The sequence below is a fragment of the Dermacentor variabilis genome, unplaced genomic scaffold (assembly GCF_050947875.1).
Source record: "Dermacentor variabilis isolate Ectoservices unplaced genomic scaffold, ASM5094787v1 scaffold_14, whole genome shotgun sequence".
NCBI classification, from domain to species: Eukaryota; Metazoa; Arthropoda; class Arachnida; order Ixodida; family Ixodidae; genus Dermacentor; species Dermacentor variabilis.
In genome coordinates this window covers 7475556-7498266 of record NW_027460302.1, presented here as the reverse complement: position 1 = coordinate 7498266, position 22711 = coordinate 7475556, and the positions used below count along the sequence as shown (strand labels likewise).

Below are 22711 nucleotides of genomic sequence, written 5' to 3'. Positions count from 1 at the left end.
CTCCATAGCTCGCGGTCGTATCGTCAGCACCGCACACGGCCGCGCTTTCCCGGTCACCCACGTGCACTGGTTGTGCCTCGTCAGCAAGCTCAGCGGCATCCGCTCCTACGAGTAGTTTTGTCCCTCTTTTCCACGCCTTCCGTGGTCTCCAGTACATGTGGGCCGTTCAGAACTTGATTCCTTTGGGGCTCATCACAGAAAATGTGTGTAAGCTACCACAATCATCAATCACCTCGATCGAAATGCGCAGCTCGCTACTGCGCAAATGCGTGCGAAAGAGGTTCGACAGCAATGCAAATCCACAACAGCCAATAGGAGCGCGCCATGTGCCCCGCGTGACTACTGCACCCAGCCGCAATGCCGCATTTGCCTTTTTTTCGCTTGTGTTTACTAATTTATTTTTCAGTGGAGAAATACGTTGCTACAGCTATCTTTAGCTCCGATCTTCCCTCTTTTCGATGATACCAAAATGGTGGCGCTGTGTCAACGGATAGCTGGGCTACACTGAACTAGAAGGCTTTCTAGCAGCGCGAGCGGCTTCTTGGGCCTTTCATCGTGGAACGATACGGCGGTGCTGGCGGTGACCACTCTTGACAAATGCCGCCGGCCGCACTGCAGCCAGCAGCCGCGCAGCATTATACTGAGTGGAGTTTCTTACGAGAAACTCGCTAGTCGGGACTTGGGAAGTAAACAAAAAAAAACGTTCATATACACACACAAAACAAAGAAATGATGGTGCGTCCCATGTATCAGTACGAAGCTAGGAAAAAAAGCGGGGCGCGTTGGTTTAGCAAGTTCACGGTACTGCAGCTATAGTTGTTTGGCTGTTCGTAAGAAAAGCACATATGCACGGATGCGCGCATTAATGGGAGGTGGCTGAAGTATATTTAAAACAGCTTGGCTGATTACTTCAGTGCTATACGCAAATAGAGCTGTTACAGTAACCGGCATCGCTATCTGCTTGTGAACGCGCTCGGAGGCGCGTCACATATGAATGGCCGGCTGGTCATTGCTGTGCGCCCATCAAATTCTGTCATACTTCCTTAAACCCTTTTTTTTTTCATGCTTTGTGTTCTCTGTGCAAAATGGCTGAGTATGTGCACACTGTACCATCCCTTTATTTCAGCAGTTCCGTGCACGCAACTGGCCGAGCTGGCATGTAAGACACTATTTGATCATAAAAATCTTAGCATCGCTTGAAATTTACATGTTCACATGTTAAAAACTACAGCTCACTTCCATGTATACTGATCAGGCAGCGATTACATGATCACTCTTTTTCTGCCAGCTTTTACCCGCTGCTACTTTGCTGTCAACGCTGCCCTGATATGACAACTTGTCACAGACGCGACAAGATAGACTAGTTTCAGATGCATAATTACTTTTGCCAATACACTGCTTGAATGTTTTGGGAGGTCACTCTACCTTGGTTTTACGGGTGGCATTGAAACAATACAACACTTTACTGTACACATCTTGTTTCCCATCTCTTCCAGCTTGCAGTCATCAGACATGAGAATAAAAGCACATGTTATATTTATTCACATTGTTCAAAAACAGTTTATTATTCGCACATTAATTTAAAAATTAACGCAGTGTGCTAGAATAGGCACAAGAATGGCAGCATACATTTGTGGCACTGCAGCCATGTATGATCGGCCTACCTTCAGTTGCTGCCATGTGCTTCGTTTCTCATCACGAGACTTATTCAGACCCTTGTTATAGAAATGCATTTGTGGGACGACGTAAAAACCGATCAACTTCGCGGTTAATACCTTCCAATGTTCACCAGAACCAACACCACCAGTGCTGCTCCTGTTGACGACTGCCAACACATCTATAATGCTGTCTCGATGTAGCTAACTCTTGCTAAAGCAGCCAGTGAAAATGTCTTCAAGTTCACCGATAAACACGAAAAGCTTCAGTGAAGGGTAGAGAAGACCAGCGAAGTCGCAAGATTTTGTGAAAACGGCAGTATTTAAGCACTTTCCATGTGAAGCAGGCAGCGGAAGCTGGTTCATGCGTGCACTACACTTTGTCTTCGGTACACACTTCTTTGTGACAAGGCCTGCCACATAATAAGTAAGTCCTGAGTCACTACAGTGAATAATGTATGCGTGGTCTGCTACATTCAGAGAGCTGCTATCAAGCGAGCCTTCGGCGTCTTCAAGATCTCCCTCATTAAACAACAAGTCAATCAACTGCTGCTGCTTGTACAAAATAGGAGTCTGGTCTTACAACTGTCAAAAGCGAGCTAGCAACTTCCTCTTGAATGTTTGATCCGATGACACTCTTGGCAAGATTGTAATAGCTCAGGCAATTAATGGCAATTAATGCGCTTTGAAAAGCTGGAGTTTTTCATGTCAAATATGCAGGCAGGCTGGGAAAAATCGTCAGAAGCACATAAGGGGCAAGCGTTGGTGTTCCCCTTGGCATTCGAACTTCAACACCAATGATGATGTATGCACATACACTCTCGCAATAAAATGTAGTTCAAGGTGCAACTGGCGCACAGCGCAATTTGCGTCAAGCAGCTTGTCAAGCGATCAAGGCTACGCTCCAAAAAAAGTCGTTCTTCGTCTCTTGGGGATTTAAAAAGAGATAACTTACACCTTTGTGACACACGTGCTTATCCAATTGTGCAAACTGATGTGTAATAATAGTTTAGACGCTACTTTTTAAGCCGTTTCACGAGGCTAAACAAGTATACAATGCGGAAAAAGTCACACCAGCCATGCCGCAGAGCAAACTAAATAGGAAGAGTGAGCGACGACAGCGCCACTGCTACTTTCGCTACAAGCGGCGACAGGGGCAAGCAAGGGGAGGGCGCTGCGATCGCACCACTAGAAAGCCTTCTAGTTCACTACAGCCAAGCGATTCACGGGCCCCACGGGGCTTTCCAAAGCCCGATTTTTTCGCAATTTCTGATGACAGCATTCTATGAAAGTGCTGCTTTCTCGATTTCTACAGCGTATTTTGTATTTTGTTATAGTATTTTATCGCGTGGCAAATAAAGGTTCATGGATCGCGAAAAAAAATAAATCTGAAAATTGAAAATTTTGATAATTTGACCACTAATTTGCCGCATTTCCCCTTAAATATGTCATGCTCATTGCTATATGGATTTCGCTTTTCAGGTGAATGAAGCTTTTGTGCGAGAAAGCTTATCATATTGCGTGTGGCTATTTCATGCTGATAGCTGGGTTGGTACACAATTGGAGCTTCACCGATTATGCCTTCTTCTGCCAAGTTCGAGCATTTGCTGTTTGACATGCAGGATTAGTAGACAGTGGACACGAGGTTTAAGGATATTGGTGGGCGCTTTCTATGCGAACAGTGATGTGGCATGATAGTGATTTTTCTTACATTCGTGTGGTAATTCCACTTAAATTTTGGAAGCAATGAGCTAGCTTAATTACAACAGTTAGGCAGCACCAGGACTGAGCAAAGATAGTTTGCAATTGTATCACGATATGATACAAAATACTTGGACAACAAGTATTTGAGATACAGGTACAAAATACTACTGCAGTTATTGTATCCGATATGATACTTTCCATTTGTATCTTAAGCTACTTCGATATATGTATTCATAAATTTTGTATTATAGATGTATTAACATAGCAGGAAACGCATATGCACAAAATGTTTGTTTGGAAGTTTTTTAACTCTGACCAACCTTCTTTTATTTGAATGAAATGGCTGTTAGTATCTTAAAATTTTTGTCCTTCTTGCTCAAAGTATATTTTCATTCCGTAAAAATATACTGGCGTTGCTTTGGCTGCTTAACATGAAAGCTCTTTATATGCTGTGTTGTCAGCGGTTGTTGTCAGCTGTCTAAGGAGTCGGAGCAGCTGAGGCCGCAACTGTCCACATTTGCACAGAAGCACCGGACTAGTGTGAGTGCACCAATCACCTCGGAGGATGTGGGCAAATGACCGTCATTGCTTTCCTCATTGTGCCCACTTTGCCTTGTGCTTGGTATGATGTCGGCAATGTAGTCTTCGTTTTCGGGCCCGTGGTTGGTACACCATCATCTGCACTCCCAAACTTGTCGACTTTTGATTCGTCAGCGACTTCCAGAAATTCTGACAGCTCACTCCAAACTTCGGCAACACCAGCAATGGCTTCATCGCGCTCATCAGAATTTACAGTCATCACCGGGCACGCGAAAGTCGAAACATCTGAAGCAACTTCAGATGTGCACGGCCGTGCATACACGTCGGGCACCACGGGCACTGGGTCGCGAGTTTGTTTTCTTTAGCCCTAATCTCCCCCTTGTTCTCCAAGATCGGGCTGAGAGTGCTCCTCAGAATCTCGCACGCTGCGGGGACATCCGACTTCTCACCACGTTCGACCCGATTTATGATGTCGAGCTTCACAACAAAAGGAAAATTCTGCCGCTTCATCACGGCAACACTGCGAGAGAAGGCCCACAATGCACAAACACAATGAAGCAGATAAACAGCGAGACAACTCGCACTTGCGCCATCTTATGCGACGAGGGCACAAGAGCCTATGATTGGCAGTCTGAGCAAGCGCTGCGGGCGGGCCAGGATTGTTTTTTGCAGGGGGGGGGGGGGGGCTCGACGGCTTGCCTGACGCAGATTGGTCACGGTAGGGAGAGCGGTTGGATGGAGCCGCGCCACCGGGTTTCCCTGCCTACACGAGAGAAAGCCAGCTTCTGGGGGCGCTTTCCCGCTGCTTGACGTTAGATATATGGAGTCACCGCTATTTTTGTTCGATGTAAGCGTAATTTTTGCTATATATACTCATTGTAACTATACCATGTTCAGAAATTGTTCTACATAGAGAATAATTCGATGTAAATGGGTTCGATATAGTCGGGTTCGACTGTAGTATACTGATCACTGATAACTGTAGTTACTGATCAAACCTTATAAGGTTTGATCAGTAACTTTATTGTTCAACTGCCTTTTCACTGAATAAAATGTTTTAGCTACATCCTCAGTACCAGAGAAAAACTGCAGGTGGTATGCATGCTGTGTTAGTGAAGTGTGTGTTTCTTTAAATTATATTGAGGTAATATTGAATTTGTCATAACACTAAAATAACAGATGTGTGTTGGTACCAAGGACACATGCATGTGGTACTTAGTTCGAAATCTGACTGAACTCATTGCTCTGAATTCATGCAAAACTCTCAAGGCTCACCAGTGTAGTGCCTGCCCTTATAGAACGAGGGCTATAAGTACAGATAGTTGTACTTGTTTTAGATCACGATGTGGTTTTGTGGTGAATATTCTCTCTTACGCTTCATTCGAACTGTTGTATGCAGTGTGATGTGAGCTGCCACAGTAGATGACTTGGCACAACAAGCCTTGAACAGGAAACATTGACATTTTTACATCAAGAAGTAGGCCCCATGAAATGTAGATGGCGCGGCTATGACTCCACAAGCTGCCATTGCAGGACGTATGGGCTTCTGTGGCAGCTTCGCTACCAGGCATACATATGTCTTGGATCCCATGCCACCCATGTGATCGCACAGTGGTATATTGGTGATGCGATGATGCACCTGTGTGTAAGGTGTGGCTCTCCTTGCCACAGATGAGCCTTAAAAATCTGCAGGAAGCCATTTGCTGGTTTGTCGGAGGCACCGCATTTGCATTATGCATAGACCTGGTTGCGATATTGTTTTTGTGTGTGTGTGTGTGTGTGTGTGTGTGTGTGTGTGTGTGTGTGTGTGTGTGTGTGTGTGTGTGTGTGTGTGTTTTTGTTTGTTTGTTTGCTTACATCAGCATGTATGCTTAAACAAATATAACAAAGGCATTTCCATTATTCTATGGGAATTTTTTATAACGATTGTACTGAAGGCACTGGGCAGTGGGCATAGTGCTTGTGAAAGAGAAGACGACGAGAATCGCTGCCTTCCCCGTTCCGCCATAGTACCGACCTGTTTAAGCCTAGCGCTACAACCTAGAACTAGTGCTGCTAGGCAAACACCCCCGTCGTGCAATGTTCAATTGTATATTCCTGTCATTTCAAATTTAACCCAGAATGGTGGAAGTTTGTACGTTGTGGTTGCAGGAATGTGTTCATTCTTTTTTGAGGCCCAAGTTGATTTGTAACTGAACAAGTCCTACACTGTTGCTGACTGATAGCCTGGACAGTATGTGGATCACAATAACGTTCTGTGCATCACCTTCATCCTCGTGACATGGCTGTTTCGACATCTCACAGTGTGCAGCTGCATGAACTGCTGTTGGCATTTTGGCATGGCTTGTGAGTGGTGCAATGCATCAACATACATGTTGCACAAGAATAAAGTTCAGACTTGTGTGGTGCATAGGCGTAGCATGAGATTACACATTTCATCGTATGAAAATAAACACTTGTACGCCTCACATTTTGTTGATAGCAGTAATTAAACTGTTTGACTAAAGCTTTGCTTCACATAGATTTCAACATGTGCATTGGTTTTACATAGTTTTCGTGATGGCCAGACACACCCAACACTGTGTTAGATTTCAACATGTACATTGGTTCTACATAGTTTTCGTGATAGCCAGACACATCTGAGGCCGTGTTCATACCTGCCAACTTCCCAATTTGCTTGGGAGACACACACATTCCGATTAATATCCTGGATTGTATGGGCATGGCCATAAATCTCCCTAAAAGCTGCTTAAACCAAGCAATGTTACCTCCTCGCAGCTCTACTTTATCAGGGCAGTCTACTTTGAAGAGAAATGCAGGCAAGTTGGAAGAGAAAACAGGAAAACAGTTTTTCATGCAAACACTCCAACGAGAGGCCACTGGCCAAAACAAGCTCGTGCTTGATGCATTAGTTCACTTGGCGTACCTGTATTTTTTGTTGTTGCCCCCTCCCTCCTGCTCGGCAGATCTTCTGAATGTTAAGGTCCCTATGTTGGCAGGTATGCATGCTCATTGCTTTGTTTTACATGTTCGTTTCACACACTGTGTCCTTTTCATATTATTTCTTTCCCCTACAGGAAGGGGCACCCTGCAGCAGCCTGTCAGCAGTGGCAGGGTGCTGGTTGATCAACCGGCTTCAACTGATGCCAACCATCAGGGGCCTCCCATCTTGCAGCGACACGTGTTGGCCAATGGGCAGCCCCCGCCAGACCCCGACAGCATCCCCGTGCTGGAGCCCATAACCGCTGAGGAGCACTTCCATGCCGAGATGCTGCATCAGACTATTCGGGTGGGTGCGACCATACTTAGGCAAAATAAGTGGGGCTCATTTAGACTCACTCACATGATACACATTATAGCCTAGGGCTCACTCAGACACTGACTCACTGGTATGGCACTCAGCCGGTAGACTCCAGACTCACCATAAATTAGGCCTAGGCAGGCTTCAATGAGACTCGCTGGCTCAGAGTCGCACACACTTGGGCTAGCTCACACTCGTGGAGTCACTGGTTCGCTCACACTGGCACCTTCATTGGTCTGCTCATTCAAATCCATGGAATTGCACATGGAGACTTCCTTGACTTGTACCCACACATAACCCGACCGGACTCGAAATTATCTACCGACTTGAAATTATCTACCGACTTGAAATTATCTACCGACTTGAAAGGGCATTCAGGGCCAAACCAGAGCTCGATTTAGTCAGACGAACATATACTGACATCACATTTGAGCAGTTACATAGGCATGCTGAGGTGTGAAATAGATAAGTGTGGGTGTGTGGAAGAGAGAGTGGAGATGGCGCATTGTGTCAAGTACTTAAAACATCATATTGTTATGTTCACTCGCACGTGGGTGCAACATGCAATTGTTATTGCAATAGCAATCATATGGACACCCCAGGCGCATTTCTGCCATCGGCGTCGACGTGATGTTCCATGCAAAATCCAAGTGCGATAACACAGTAGCCGTGCACCATATGCTGCAAGTGTGAGCGAAAGCATGTGAAGGGTGAGCCGAGGATGGTGGCTTGATCTCGCGTGCGTACAAGGGATGAAAGCAGGGAGGAGGTGCACCGTCTTCCACAGGCACGAAGCCACCGGCAGGGGGTCTACTCTTGCTGCGGCTGCATGTGGCATGACTGAGCGCAGCCATGTGGGCCCCATCTTGAAAGCGCTCTGCCATGAGTACCAAGTCTAGGTGCACTGCGGGCTGATAGCTTCATGCGCACTGTTCTCGCTGCTTAGTTCGAGTAGAAGCAAGAGGCAACATGAGAGTCAATTCGCTAGCTGGGGCTGCCGCTCTTTCTCGTGCCAGAGTTTTGGCAGCTAGTGTCCGCGCTTATTGAATGAGATGTGTTTATGATTGCCTGTGCGTGCCTGACACTGTGCTGGTTCATTTAGTCAGTAAGCAAATGTTTACGAGTTTATATGGACGATAAAACCACTACAGTGAAACCTCGTTGCTAAGAACACCACATTAACGAACTTTTCAGAAATCCCCTGCTGACTTCTTATAGTTTCAGTGTAAATATATTTCAGTGCTACAAACTTAAGAATACTGAACTTTTCAGAATAACAACCGCTATTCAATTTACCTGTGATGTTAATGCCTCATTACTACAAACTAGTATTCCGAAACCTGGGGATTATTATATTTCCGAGTATCCTTCATGGCACCTGAAATAGGAGGCTAGCAGACCACAAGGCGCAGAGAGCGGACATCGCTGCACATCGGTTCGGAAAACCTGAGACGGCGCCTGAGAAAAAGAGAATGTGGGCGAGCGGAAGCTACAACACATCAGGCTTTGAGAGTGCATGCTCTACCCAGAAAAGTGTCGCCTAGCAACGGAGGTGCGTCTCTTCTTTCTTTCACCCTTCTTTCTGTGCATGCCTCTTTCTTTCACGCTTCTTTTGCGGCAGTACTAACTGAGCATGTGGTGAAATGCAAGCTCTGTACTCGCAGAGATACCGCACAGTCGCACTTCGCGCTTTCCAGACAGTGTCGTTTACATGCCTTTGCGCTTTGACATAGTTCAGGTGTCCACCTCGAGCAAGACAGTTGCGGTGCTCACTGCAAGAAATGTGAAAAACAAACAAAAAATGAGAAACATTGCACTTTGTAGGCAACATGGAGCTATCTTTTTGACAGTGGTTTTCGCTGTGTCAGTGTCTGTTTTGCACGCATCACTCTTATTATACAGTGCTTCAGTGGTGCTTGGCGGGAAAATATATGGAAAATAACAACAGCGCATGCCATGAGCCAACAGCAATGTTTTCGTGGATAGCTCTTATGGTGACAACTTATGGAATGATGGGTTGATGGGCGGAATGGTTAATTTTTGGGACTTTCACTATAACAATCTTTCAGAATAACAAACAATTTACCATGGCCCCCTGAAGTTTGTTATTTTTAGATTTCACTGTATCCTTATTTCGTATAGCTGTCTGCTAATTTACTATCACAATCAATGCTTTGTGTTTCAGGCAAAACTGTGACTTTTTATAAAAGACTTGATGTGAGAGGGATAGCAAAGGTTGCCAGATTGGCTTCCTGAGCCAGAGACGAAGAAGTGAATCATTTATCGTTTTTTTTTTTCTACCCATGCTGCTGTTTGCATGCAGCTCTTCCCCAATCACTGAAGATTTTGACAATTGTTTGGACATAGTTAGTGCTATAAGTGGCCTTCTTCTTTAATCACCAAGGTAGCGTGCTAAGTTCCACCAACTCCATCAGTGTCTTTGTATACAGTGTAGTCCACTTATAACGATATCAAGAAGCATTAAAAATTCTATCATTATAACTGATCATTGCTATATAGAACTTAGAACTTAGCACGCTACCTTGGTGATTAAAGAAGAAGGCCACTTATAGCACTAACTATGTCCAAACAATTGTCAAAATCTTCAGTGATTGGGGAAGAGCTGCATGCCAACAGCAGCATGGGTCAAAAAAAAAAAAGAGCGATAAATTATTCACTTCTTCGTCTCTGGCTCAGGAAGCCAATCTGGCAAACTTTGCTATCCCTCTCACACCAGGTTTTTTATAAAAAGTCACAGTTTTGCCTGAAACACAAAGCATTGATTGTGATAGTAAATTAGCAGACAGCTATACGAAATAAGGATACAGTGAAATCTAAAAATAACAAACTTTCAGGGGGCCACGGTAAATTGTTCTTATTCTGAAAGATTGTTATAGTGAAAGTCCCAAAAATTAACCATTCCGCCCATCAACCCATCAGTCCATAATAATAATAATAATAATAATACTTTATTCCACAAAGTCACAAAAAAGCGGCGTACATAACAGGCCTGCCAAAGCCACACAGGGCTTGAGCGGCAGTGCCTGGCAGGCAGTGGAACAAGCACTTATTCAATTGACATGTACTTTTCACATTTAAAGTAGTATATGAGGAAAAAAATAAAGCAAAAAGAAAAAACTAATGATTCCCTGAGGCGACTAGTCAATTTGCCTGAGTGCCTTTTTTAACTTGTATTTTGTTCGAGCGCGCAAGGCGGTTTGAGACAATTTGTTAAAATATACAGGAACATAGTAGTCTCGTATTCTCCTGCCATATCTTGTACAACGCCTGGTTACGAGGTAAAGATTCTTAGGCCGCAAACAACGTGAGGGAACATACTTCACCCTGAAATTACTTTCCCAGAAGTGTTTTTGCACAACAGTTTCCAGCAGTAGTTGATTAAAGTCTGGCATAAATAAGGTTTTGAAAACGCCACTTTTCTCATGAAGATTTAAATCATAGCTGATGTTCTTTAGTATAGAACGGAGAATAGAGTTTACCCTAGTTTGCCAACGAATTGCACAATGACCATAAACTGTTATGCCGTACCTTAATACACTATAACACAACGCATGTACCACAACTTTTCGAACAGAGAGGGGCATATTGTCACGTGGTCGTGATGTCAAAGAACACAGTAGCAAAACTGTGAAAGGCAAAAACTAGCTTTTATTGGGCGAACCTGTGCCCACAAAACAGGCTACACTTAAAGCACAACGAGAGCGGCGAACACAGTCGGCGATCGTCGTAAAATCTGATCAGCGAGTCAAGCGCGTCAGCTTTTATACAGCAGTCGTCGAATGTTCCAGACTAATCGTTCGGACCCGGGTACCTTCCACAAAGTTCTACACCATTCGCGTCACACGATGAAATCAGATAACACAACGTTCGGCGACAACAGATAGCCGGGTAGAAGTATCTATAACTTTCCAGAAACTTCGGATACATGCAGGCGCGTCCCGCGCTGTGCGATAACATTTGTTAGGTGGCGAAACGTGGTTGCCCAATAAAGATAAGTACACGTGTCAATACCCCCCCTCTTAAAAAAAGCATCGACCCGATGCTGCATACAAACGAAATAAGAAAAACACCCGTAGCAAAGAAAACAACAAAATAAGGAAGTTCGTTAGCGTCCGTAAAAGGGTTTCAGACGCACCACGTGGACCACTTCAGATCGTGCGCGGCGCCGCTGTGAATGCGAAATTCCGTCTGGCACGACCTCATGGTCCAGTGCGCCAATACGTTGAATGACCTTGTAGGGTCCGAAATAGCGGCGCAATAGTTTCTCACTCAGTCCTCGTCGGCGTATCGGTGTCCAAACCCAAACTCGGTCGCCGGGCTGGTACTCGACGAAGCGTCATCGGAGGTTGTAGTGTCGGTTGTCGGTCCTCTGTTGGTTCTTGATCCGCAGGCGGGCGAGCTGTCGGGCTTCTTCGGCGCGCTGGAGATAGCTAGCGACGTCAACATTCTCTTCGTCAGTGACGTGGGGCAGCATGGCGTCGAGCGTCGTCGTCGGGTTCCTGCCGTAAACCAGCTTAAACGGCGTGATCTGTGTTGTTTCTTGCACCGCCGTGTTGTAAGCGAAGGTTACATACGGCAGGACCGCGTCCCACGTCTTGTGCTCGACGTCGACATACATTGCTAGCATGTCGGCGAGGGTCTTGTTCAGGCGCTCCGTGAGACCATTCGTCTGCGGATGGTAGGCAGTTGTCCTCCTGTGGCTTGTCTGGCTGTACTGCAGAATGGCCTGGGTGAGCTCTGCTGTAAAAGCCGTTCCTCTGTCGGTGATGAGGACTTCTGGAGCACCATGTCGCAGCAGGATGTTCTCGACGAAAAATTTCGCCACTTCGGCTGCGCTGCCTTTTGGTAGAGCTTTAGTTTCAGCAAAGCGGGTGAGATAGTCCGTCGCCACGACGATCCACTTATTCCCGGATGTTGACATCGGAAACGGCCCCAACAAATCCATCCCAATCTGCTGGAATGGTCGGCGAGGAGGTTCGATCGGCTGTAGTAATCCTGCTGGCCTTGTCGGTGGTGTCTTGTGTCGTTGACAGTCTCGGCATGTCTTGACGTAAAGGGCGACGTCGGCGGTCAGACGCGGCCAGTAATACCTTTCCTGTATTCGCGACAGCGTCCGGGAGAACCCGAGGTGCCCAGCGGTTGGATCGTCGTGTAGGGCGTGCAGTATTTCTGGACGCAGCGCTGACGGTACAACAAGAAGGTAGCTGGCGCGGACTGGTGAGAAGGTCTTCTTCACAAGCAGGTTGTTTTGTAGCGTGAACGAAGACAACCCGTGCTTAAATGCCCTAGGGACAACGTCGGTGTTCCCTTCCAAATACTCGACGAGGCCTTTTAGCTCCGGGTCTGCTCGTTGCTGTTTAGTGAAGTCTTCCGCGCTTATTATCCCAAGGAAGGCGTCGTCGTCCTCGTCGTCTTGCGGCGGGGGATCGATGGGGGCGCGTGATAAGCAGTCGGCGTCGGAGTGTTTTCTTCCGGACTTGTATATTACCGTGACGTCATATTCTTGTAGTCTGAGGCTCCACCGCGCCAGCCGTCCTGAAGGGTCCTTTAAGTTAGCTAGCCAACACAACGCATGGTGGTCGCTGACGACTTTGAATGGCCTGCCATAGAGGTAAGGGCGGAATTTAGCTGTAGCCCAAATGATAGCGAGGCATTCCTTTTCAGTCGTAGAATAATTGCTTTCCGCTTTTGACAGCGACCGGCTAGCATACGATATCACCCGTTGAAGTCCTTCTTTCCTCTGGACTAGGACGGCACCGAGGCCTAGGCTACTGGCGTCAGTGTGGATTTCGGTATCGGCGTCCTCATCGAAGTGTGCAAGTACCGGCGGCGACTGCATCCGTCGTTTGAGTTCTTGAAATGCCTTGGCCTGTGGCGTTTCCCACTTGAACTCGACATCACATTTGGTTAGATGTGTTAGCGGCTCCGCGATGCGTGAAAAGTCCTTGACAAAGCGCCTATAGTAGGCACACATGCCAAGGAATCTGCGCACTGCCTTCTTGTCGGTTGGCTGCGGGAATTTTGCGATGGCAGCTGTCTTCTGTGGGTCGGGGCGTACTCCTGATTTGCTGATGACGTGGCCTAGGAACAAAAGCTCATCGTAAGCGAATCGACACTTTTCCGGCTTCAGAGTGAGCCCTGATGACTTGATGGCCTCTAGTACTGTCGCAAGCCGCCTCAGGTGATCGTCGAAATTTCCGGCGAAGACGACGACGTCATCCAAGTAAACGAGACAGGTCTGCCACTTCAATCCTGCTAAAACTGTGTCCATCACGTAGCGCATTTAGCGTTGCAGAGCCGATCCAGTGCGTCGTCTATCCGTGGGAGGGGGTAGACGTCCTTCTTCGTGATATTGTTCAGACGACGATAATCGACGCAGAAACGCAGGGTTCCGTCCTTTTTTTTCACCAAGACTACAGGAGATGCCCACGGGCTTTTGGACGGCTGGATGATGTCGTCGCGCAGCATTTCGTCGACTTGGTGCCTTATAGCTTCACGTTCTCGCGTCGAAACTCGGTATGGGCTCTGGCGGAGAGGTCGAGCGCCCTCTTCGGTTATTATGCGATGCTTTGCGACTGGGGTTCGTGGAATCCTTGATGACGTCGAAAAGCACTCTTTGTATTGTCGAAGTAGACTTCTGAGCTGTTGTTGCTTAATCGTGGGGAGACTTGGATTTATGTCGAAGTCTGGCTCGGGAACTACGGTCGTCGGGGTAGATGCGGCAGAATCAGAGAGGACAAACGCATTGCTGTTTTCCAGAATTTCCTCGATGTATGCGATCGTCGTGCCCTTGTTGATGTGCTTGAACTCCTGGCTGAAGTTTGTCAGCAACACTTTCGTGTGTCCTCCGTGCAGTCGAGCGATCCCTCTTGCGACGCAAATTTCACGGTCTAGCAGTAGACGTTGGTCGCCTTCGATGACGCCTTCTACGTCAGCGGGTGTTTCGGTGCCGACCGAAATAAAAATGCTGGAGCGAGGCGGGATGCTCACGTGATGTTCGAGCACACTCAAGGCGTGGTGACTACGAGGGCTCACCGGCGGTATCGCATGATCTTCCGACAGCGTTATTGACTTCGACTTCAGGTCGATGACTGCGCCGTGTTGGTTGAGGAAGTCCATGCCGAGAATGACATCTCGTGAACACTGTTGGAGGATAACGAATGTGACAGGGTAAGTCCGGTCGTGGATGGTAATTCTTGCCGTGCACATTCCTGTCGGCGTAATCAGGTGTCCTCCAGCGGTCCGAATTTGAGGGCCTTCCCATGCAGTCTTAACCTTCTTCAACTGGACGGCGATGTGTCCACTCATGACTGAGTAATCGGCGCCTGTGTCGACTAAGGCAGTGACTGCGTGGCCGTCTAGAAGCACGTCGAGGTCGGTGGTTCTTTGTCTTGCGTTGCAGTTGGGTCTTGGCGTCTGATCACGGCTGCGTCGTGTTGAACTGAAGCTGGTACGTCGCGACGTCAAGTCTTCTTTCGTCGGTGTAGTCTTGGCTTCCTGATTTCGTCGGGACGGCGGCGTGTCGTTATGTCGTCGAGGTAGTTTCGTCGGTGTCTTCGGCGGCGGCGGAGGATCTTCGTCACTTCGACGAACAGCAACCGCACCTCCATCGGTTGCTGCTTTTAGTTTTCCGGATATGGGCTCGCTGACCTGCCCCGGACTGGGCCAGTGTATGGTCGGCGCTGCGGCGACAGGTAGCGGCCTGGTGATGGCGAACGGGACGGCCGTCGAGGGCTCCACTGAGTAGCGGCGAGGTAGTCGGCGATGTCACGTGGGCGCTCTCCAAGCTGTGGACGCGGCGCGTTGACGGCGAACCCTCTCAGTCCCAAGTCGCGGTATGGGCATCGGCGGTAGATGTGCCCCGCTTCTCCGCAGTGGTAGCAGAGCGGGCGGTGGTCAGGAGCGCGCCAAATGTCTGTCTTCCTCACGTAGGTGCTCTGGGCGACGGGTGGTCGTGCTGGCGCTGGCGGCGGCGGACGACGGAACTGCGGCGTGACAGGGCCCTGGCGCGGTCGCGGAGGGGGGCCTTGACGGCGTGCGACGGCGGCGTAGGTCATCGCTTGCGGCTCAGGCTGGGGCGATACAGGGGCTACTCCAAGTTGTTGTTGGAACTCCTCACGCACGGCGTCGGCAATCGAAGCCACTTGAGGCTGTGATGGTGGGAACAGCTTTTGTAGCTCCTCCCGCACGACCGCTCGGATAGTCTCGCGCAGGTCGTCGGTGGCCAGTGATTGAACTCCGGCGTAGTTTGTCGAGTTTGTGCGGCGGTCGAATTGCCGGTTTCGCATCTCGAGTGTCTTCTCGATGCTGGTGGCCTCGCGAAGAAACTCGTCGACGGTCTTCGGTGGGCTTCGTACCATTCCAGCAAAAAGTTCCTCCTTCACACCACGCATCAGCAGGCGGACTTTCTTCTCCTCGGGCATTTCAGGGTCGGCGTGGCGGAAGAGACGGCTCATTTCTTCCGTGTAGATCGCGGTCGTCTCATTAGGTAGCTGCACCCGGGTTTCTAATAGCGCTTGGGCTCGTTCTCGGCCTACGACGCTTGCGAATGTCTGCAGGAAGCCGCTTCGGAAAAGTTCCCAGGTCGTTAAGGTGGCTTCTCGGTTCTCAAACCACGTCCTGGCCACGTCTTCCAAAGCGAAGAAGACATATCGCAGTTTGTCGTCGCTGTTCCAGTTGTTAAAGGTAGCGACTCTCTCGTACGTCTCAAGCCAGCTTTCCGGGTCCTCGAAAGTTGAACCGCGGAACGTCGGCGGCTCCCTGGGCTGCTGCAGCACGACGGGTGACGCTGGGGCTGCCATTGGGGTGGACTTGGTGGCCATCTTCCTAGTCGTATCAGGCAAAAGTCCGTGCTCCGGGGGCAGTCCTTGCAGCCTGCGGCTACCTCGCTGGTTCTTGGCGACGTTGGTGTCTTCCGAGTGCGGGCTTGGGTCACGGCTTTGTGGGGGCGTCCGGTACATGAACGCAAAGCACCTCCACCAGATGTCACGTGGTCGTGACGTCAAAGAACACAGTAGCAAAACTGTGAAAGGCAAAAACTAGCTTTTATTGGGCGAACCTGTGCCCACAAAACAGGCTACACTTAAAGCACAACGAGAGCGGCGAACACAGTCGGCGATCGTCGTAAAATCTGATCAGCGAGTCAAGCGCGTTGGCTTTTATACAGCAGTCGTCGAATGTTCCAGACTAATCGTTCGGACCCGGGTACCTTCCACAAAGTTCTACACCATTCGCGTCACACGATGAAATCAGATAACACAACGTTCGGCGACAACAGATAGCCGGGTAGAAGTATCTATAACTTTCCAGAAACTTCGGATACATGCAGGCGCGTCCCGCGCTGCGCGATAACATTTGTTAGGTGGCGAAACGTGGTCGCCCGATAAAGATAAGTACACGTGTCAATATAATATCTCAAACTGTAAAGCACACAAGATACCACATGAAGTCGTTTGCATACATAATCTAAGTGGGAGTTCCAGGAAAGATCACTGTCAAAGTACAAATCGAGGTATTTTACAGAAGTCACATAATCTAAAGGTTTACACAGACATGGAGAACACATTGAATTGTGAAGTACAAATGGGTAATCAATGTCTATTTTTTTTCAGAGGATTGTGAAAACAAATAAGTTTTGTCTTTGACGTATTAATATTGATTAAGTTAGCACAAAACCAGTCCATAGCCTTAGTAGCCATTGCTTGTAAGGAAGTAATAGCATGCCTAAAGTTTGTTGATTGAGCTATAATGACAGTATCATCTGCATACTGATACAATCCTACAGGTACTATATCAGCAAGGTCATGCACATAAATATTATATAACAGTGGACTGAGTATAGACCCCTGGGGGACACCAGATTTTATTACAAGGAAATCACTTTTAGCCAGCCCTAGTGAAACCTGCTGGCGCCTGTGATGCAGATAGTTTTCCAGAAGCGTCAGGAATGTACCACGAAATCCTAATATTGAAAGCTTGGTTAATAGAATACCATGACTCACGCTATCGAAAGCTTTGCTGACGTCAAGGAGGACGGCACATACGATCTGATTACGTTCGAAAGACAAGTTCAACACGTCAGAGAGATCTTCAAGAAGCGATTGGGTACCTTTTCCGGGGATGAAACCATACTGGGAAGAGGATAAAATCCCGTGCTTATCCAAGAAACTTGTCATTGTTAGTAATAAATGTTTTTCCAGTACTTGAGATAAGCAGGGCAACACAGAAATTGGGCGATAGTTTTCTGTTCTATTATGTGCTCCTCCCTTATAAAGTGGAATTACTACGACAGTTTTCATATTTAATGGGACTGTACCACTGGAAATGATATTGTTAAAAAGCGACAGCAACACATCCTTGATGACACCAAAGATGGCACGCAGGTCACTTACATGAATTCCATCTATACCTGGTGATTTATTACACTTTAGTTTAAAGATAAGTGACCTAAGTTCGTCTTCGGCTAGTAAAGGAAAGTGAGCGGACTCCAATGTACTATTATGCAAAGTACACGACAGTGGAAGCGGTGATGCATTACCCGACACTCGAGAGAATGAAGTATTAAAATCATTAGCAAGAGTACGGTCATTAGTTCCAAAAGAAGCGAAATCACATTCGCGATTTCGGTGCTTATTAGCACCTCTAAGGTTATTTATTAAGGACCATGTTTTTCTGGTGTCTGTCTGAGCGGATTTAAATTCATTCCGTAAATGCATTCGCTTGGCGCAACGAATCATCGCATTTGCCCTATTTCTGGCTTCTTTGAATTTTAACCGCATCGCTTCAGAGGCGGGGTAACGTTTAGTTTCCGCCCAGAGAAGGTCCTTTTCTTTTAATGCAGCCAGAATTTCTGAAGTCATCCATTTATTTTCCTTGTTACGCTGTTTGACGAGTACGATGCGTGTGGCCGCCTTCTTAATTCGGTGTAATACCTCAACGAGCCTGTCGTAGATATCGGCTGGTGCAACACTTTTTAAAACTGCGTCCCAGTCATAGTTTGATACTAGAGTGTAGAAGGTTTTTGAATCACAGATGGAAACTTCTTTCTTAATGGAGGCCACCGAGGAGACAGATAAGCTAGATTGCCGAGTCAACGAGCAACAAACAAAGCAATGATCGGAAAGTTTTGTTTCCACAACCGCAGATTGCAAGATCAAAGCTGGAGCACGAATGTTTATGTGGTCAATGCAGGAAGCGGTAAGCTGGCCAGATAGGTATTCTTCACGCGTTGCTTTTTGAACAGTAGTCTGCAGTCCCCATTTCGACAACGTATCAAGGTAATCTGCGGCCAAGCCAACTGCAGGGCGTAATATATCGATATTGATGTCGCCTATCAGGCAAACGTAATCTTCGTGTGACTGAGTCGAGAGTGCGTGATCGAGTTCGGCTAAGAACAATCGACTGTTGAAACAAGGAGGCCGATAAATAGCGAACAGAACCAATGACAAAGTAGGCGTATTTAGTCGCAGGGCAATAACTTCAGCTTGGTGAAAGCTAAAACTTAGCTTTGTTACGATCAAGGTATCTCTAACAAATACTGCAACTCCCCCACCCCGTTGTATTTGGCACGTGTAGGAATACAACCTGTAACCAGGTAACGTGTAATGCTTCAGGCTGTCTGCTGTGACATTCATTTCTGTTATTACAAAGACATCGTAGTCGGAACGAGTAGATGCCGTGACTGCACAAAATTCGTCCCAGTGTTTTCGAACGCTGCGAATGTTAACATGTGAGGCACGAAAAGCATCACCTTTGCAAGTATTGAAAAACTTCGAAACCTCTACAAAATTAATGGAATCCGTTCTACTGGGCAGGCGATGTATAGTAGTGATCATATTAGGCGTAAAGTCTGTTATACTTAAATGCTGGGCCAACTCACCCATAAAAGACCTCAAATTCTCATTAGGCGTGAGCGGTAGCCCATGCAATTCAAAATTGCACTTCCTACTATATTGTTCTTGATCATTTACTTCGCTCCTTAGTTTGTCCAGCAAGTCAGCCTGAGTGACAGCAGTTGAAGACAATGATGCCACTTGAGCGTGTAGATGGGCCATCTCCGCTTGGTTAGCTTCCATGGTGGAAATTACGGTATCATACTTATTAGACAAAAATTGAATTGAAGACTGAATTTCACTGACTTTTTCAGCCATCTCTTCCCCCGTAGCTTTAAACGTAAGCAGTTCTTCTACCTTAGTAGCAAGTGCCGTAACTATTGTCGTCAGTTGATCTAGTTTAGCATTTACTGCAGAAATATGATTGGCGAATGAAACGCCATCGCGGTTTGAGCCTGTGTCTGGCTGACTGTTTTCGACGTTTGCAAGAGGGTCAAGTCCAAGTCTCACGCTTTGTAACTGATATCTTTGCATACGCGCTCTCAGTTACTGAGGAACAGTTCTTTCCAAGGTGAAAACTCCCCTTGCAATCAAAACAAGACAAAAGCTTCCCTTCCAAAATAGAGGTACAGGCCGAACAAGCAGAGGCAGAAGACATTGTTGCAGTCAGCGGCATAACACACTATAGGTATGTATGAATATCGATGGCAGAGAACTCACCAGCCAAGAATGAAAACAGGGTTTAGCTCGATGAAGTGGCTTGCCACTGACTGCAACGTTTCCCGAGAATGCCAGGCTCTATGTAGTCGGCGTGAGGTACCACGTGATCATCAGTCAAGGTGATAGCGCCTCGGCCTGCCGGTGGTTGACCGCCAGTGGATGAGACAGCCGTCCAGGTGTACGCATGCGCGATAGAGCAATCCAGGGGCTTGCGTTCGCAGCCATAATGCCGCGATCCTCTTCAGCAATACACCAGTCCGGCCTGCCAAGAATGAAAACAGGGTTTAGCTCGACGAAGCGGCTTGCCGCTGACTGCAACGTTTCCCGAGAATGCCAGGCTCTATGTAGTCGGCGTGAGGTACCACGTGATCATCAGTCAAGGTGATAGCGCCTCGGCCCGCCGGTGGTTGACCGCCAGTGGATGAGACAGCCGTCCAGGTGTACACATGCGCGATAGAGCAATCCAGGGGCTTGCGTTCGCAGCCGTACTGCCGCGATCCTCTTCAGCAATACACCAGTCCGGCCTGCCAAGAATGAAAACAGGGTTGTCACTATAAGAGCTATCCACGAAAACATTGCTGTTGGCTCTCGGCATGCGCTGTTGCTATTTTCCTTATATTCTGCCGCCATATAGTCAATGTATATTGCCCTGACTGCATGTCTCAAATGACATTAATCAAAGCCACCACCGCCGCCATGTTGATTATCTCGTCGCCTCGAACCAGCACTCTCGCACGCAGATCCGCTGGCAGCCATAGCCATCACCGCGGCAACGTTAGGCATAGCTGCTTCCACATTCGCTATTAAGCTTCTTGCCATGCGGTGCTGTGTTTTCCATTGAAATAATTCGCTGCTGTCAGCAATGGCACTGACTCCGCCTTTGTAATCCTCGCAATTGGCTTCGAAGCTCGCAGAGCAGCACAACGCGTTGCGTAATGTGTCTCCGAAAGTTAGCTTTGCCTTAGTACAGAAGTGTTACGCGGTGAAGGATAACAAGCGTGGGAAGGGGTAACTGTCAAGGGACACAGTATGTATTCCTTAATTATACACGCGTGCACCCCCCCCCCCATCTCCTGTCACAGTACGAGCACCGATGTGCCTAATGAGTGTACTAGCAGGCCTTAAGAGCTTTTTCGGGCGTGCCTGTGTCAGTTTTAGCCCTTAAGGGCAGTTAAAGACATGCATTCATTTTTTTTTTGGAACTGCCCGATTTTTCGGATGTTTTTGCGGCCCCTGGGGAATCTGAAAAATAGGACGTTGACTGTACAACTGACCAAGACGATGCTTAAAATGATCCATGTAGTGAACACCTGGCAGAAGGAGGATGAAAACAGAAAGGACCGACGCACCGAGGAATTAACGGGAAAGGAAGCGTGCCGCTGCCTCTTTGAAAGAGCTTGAGCTCAAAAAACAGAGTGTTGGCTGACACTGAGATGTAGGTGTCCCTCATTGAAACCAAAATAAACTCTTTAAAGTGGCGAAACCCAACACTGAGATGTGCACGGGCTGAGAGTATGTCAGGACAGTTGAGGTTGAATTTCCAGTTGCAGAGAGAGAATCTTAGTTTTGACAAAGTTCAGGCCTCATACCGATAAGCTTGCTATCAGTTGATAGAAATAGCTCATATTCAAAAATATTTACTTATGTATGCATCTCCTTTTCATTCGTATTTCAAGATGTTCGACACAATTTGGAATGGTTTATGCCATTTTTTTCGCTATGCCTTCTGTTTTCTTCTTAAATAAAATAGATATTACTTCTTACTATTCAAACTGGATTTAGTCATATTTTGTTTCAAGATGCTTACTAGAGAGTGACAGCACTGAGCAACATGGTGTCAGCCTGCCTTGACATAAAACAAAGTTCTGGCTCATTCAGGGAATTTAGCAAAGGTGCTCAGGGAAAACCTGGAAAACTCAGGGAATTTGGAAATGTCGACTTGGTAGACACCCTGAATCTGCCATCAATGTATCTGCCAGGTGCCTTAACCATGTTTTGAGTCGCACATAAAAAGGGTGCCTGCTCTGCCACTTGTTTCATTATGCACAAGGCTCCCGTGGGGGAGCCAAAACGTAAATATATACAGTCGAACACGGCTATGTCGAACCCACATATATCGAATTATTGTCTGTATCAAACACGTAAATTATCCCCTTAAAAATTCTGTGTAAATTCGTACGTTTATATCGAATAATATTTTTACCCGCCATTGGATATATAGAACGCCGCGCGAGCTCAGCACTCACTGTACCCGCGAGCTCTGCGCCTTCGCGGCACCGCGCCTGCCCCAAAATGTTCGGAAAATGTGAGTGCGAGAGGGAGGGAGGCTCGGACTGTAATCCCGCTGCGCACACTCTCCGACTTGCAGAACAGCTTTTCTCCCTCTCTCTCTCTCTCTCCCTGTGTCTGTCATCCTTCCCCCGCGTAACCATAGTGATCGGCTCGGAAAAGGTAGCCAGGAACGAAGGCAACAGCGGCCGCCTCTTTTTGCCTTTTTTTCTTGTTGTGGTTGCTTTTTCGCGAGTTTTGCTCAGGCAACCACAGCTCGCGCCTTTCGTACATCGCTGTCGCCCTCGAAGGTGGCCATCACGAGCACATTTTTGGTGGAGGCTGCTCACAGTCTTGTGTTTTGTGCGCAATCTTGTGTTTTGTGTGCATTATTGTTTTGCGTGCGTCTCACGACACGTGTGACTGGATCGTTGGGCTGACGGGGAAGCAATGGCCGCAGCAAGCACAAGCAGTGTCAAGAAGCGCAAGAACCTGGACTTTGCGACAAAGCTGAAAGCCATTCAGCGTGTTGAGGCGGGCGAGAAAAGTGCGACGATGGCAGACGACTTCAGGATTCCTCGGAGCACTCTAAGCACCTTGTTAAAAAACAAGGCGGACATTAAGTCGAAAGCAGCGGAGCAACGAACATCGGGAGCTTGTCGTGTGCACGC

At 47.5% G+C, this 22711-nt stretch overlaps 1 protein-coding gene across 2 annotated transcripts in view; it reads left to right on the top strand.

The window, feature by feature from the left end:
- The window catches only part of LOC142567830 (uncharacterized), a 91225-nt gene that overhangs the window by 47718 nt on the left and 20796 nt on the right, over positions 1-22711 (top strand). For both annotated transcript variants that reach the window (XM_075677982.1, XM_075677981.1), the window contains exon 4: positions 6977-7188. In XM_075677982.1, coding sequence (XP_075534097.1) covers positions 6977-7188 — 212 coding nt within the window. The remainder of the gene's footprint in view (positions 1-6976; positions 7189-22711) is intronic.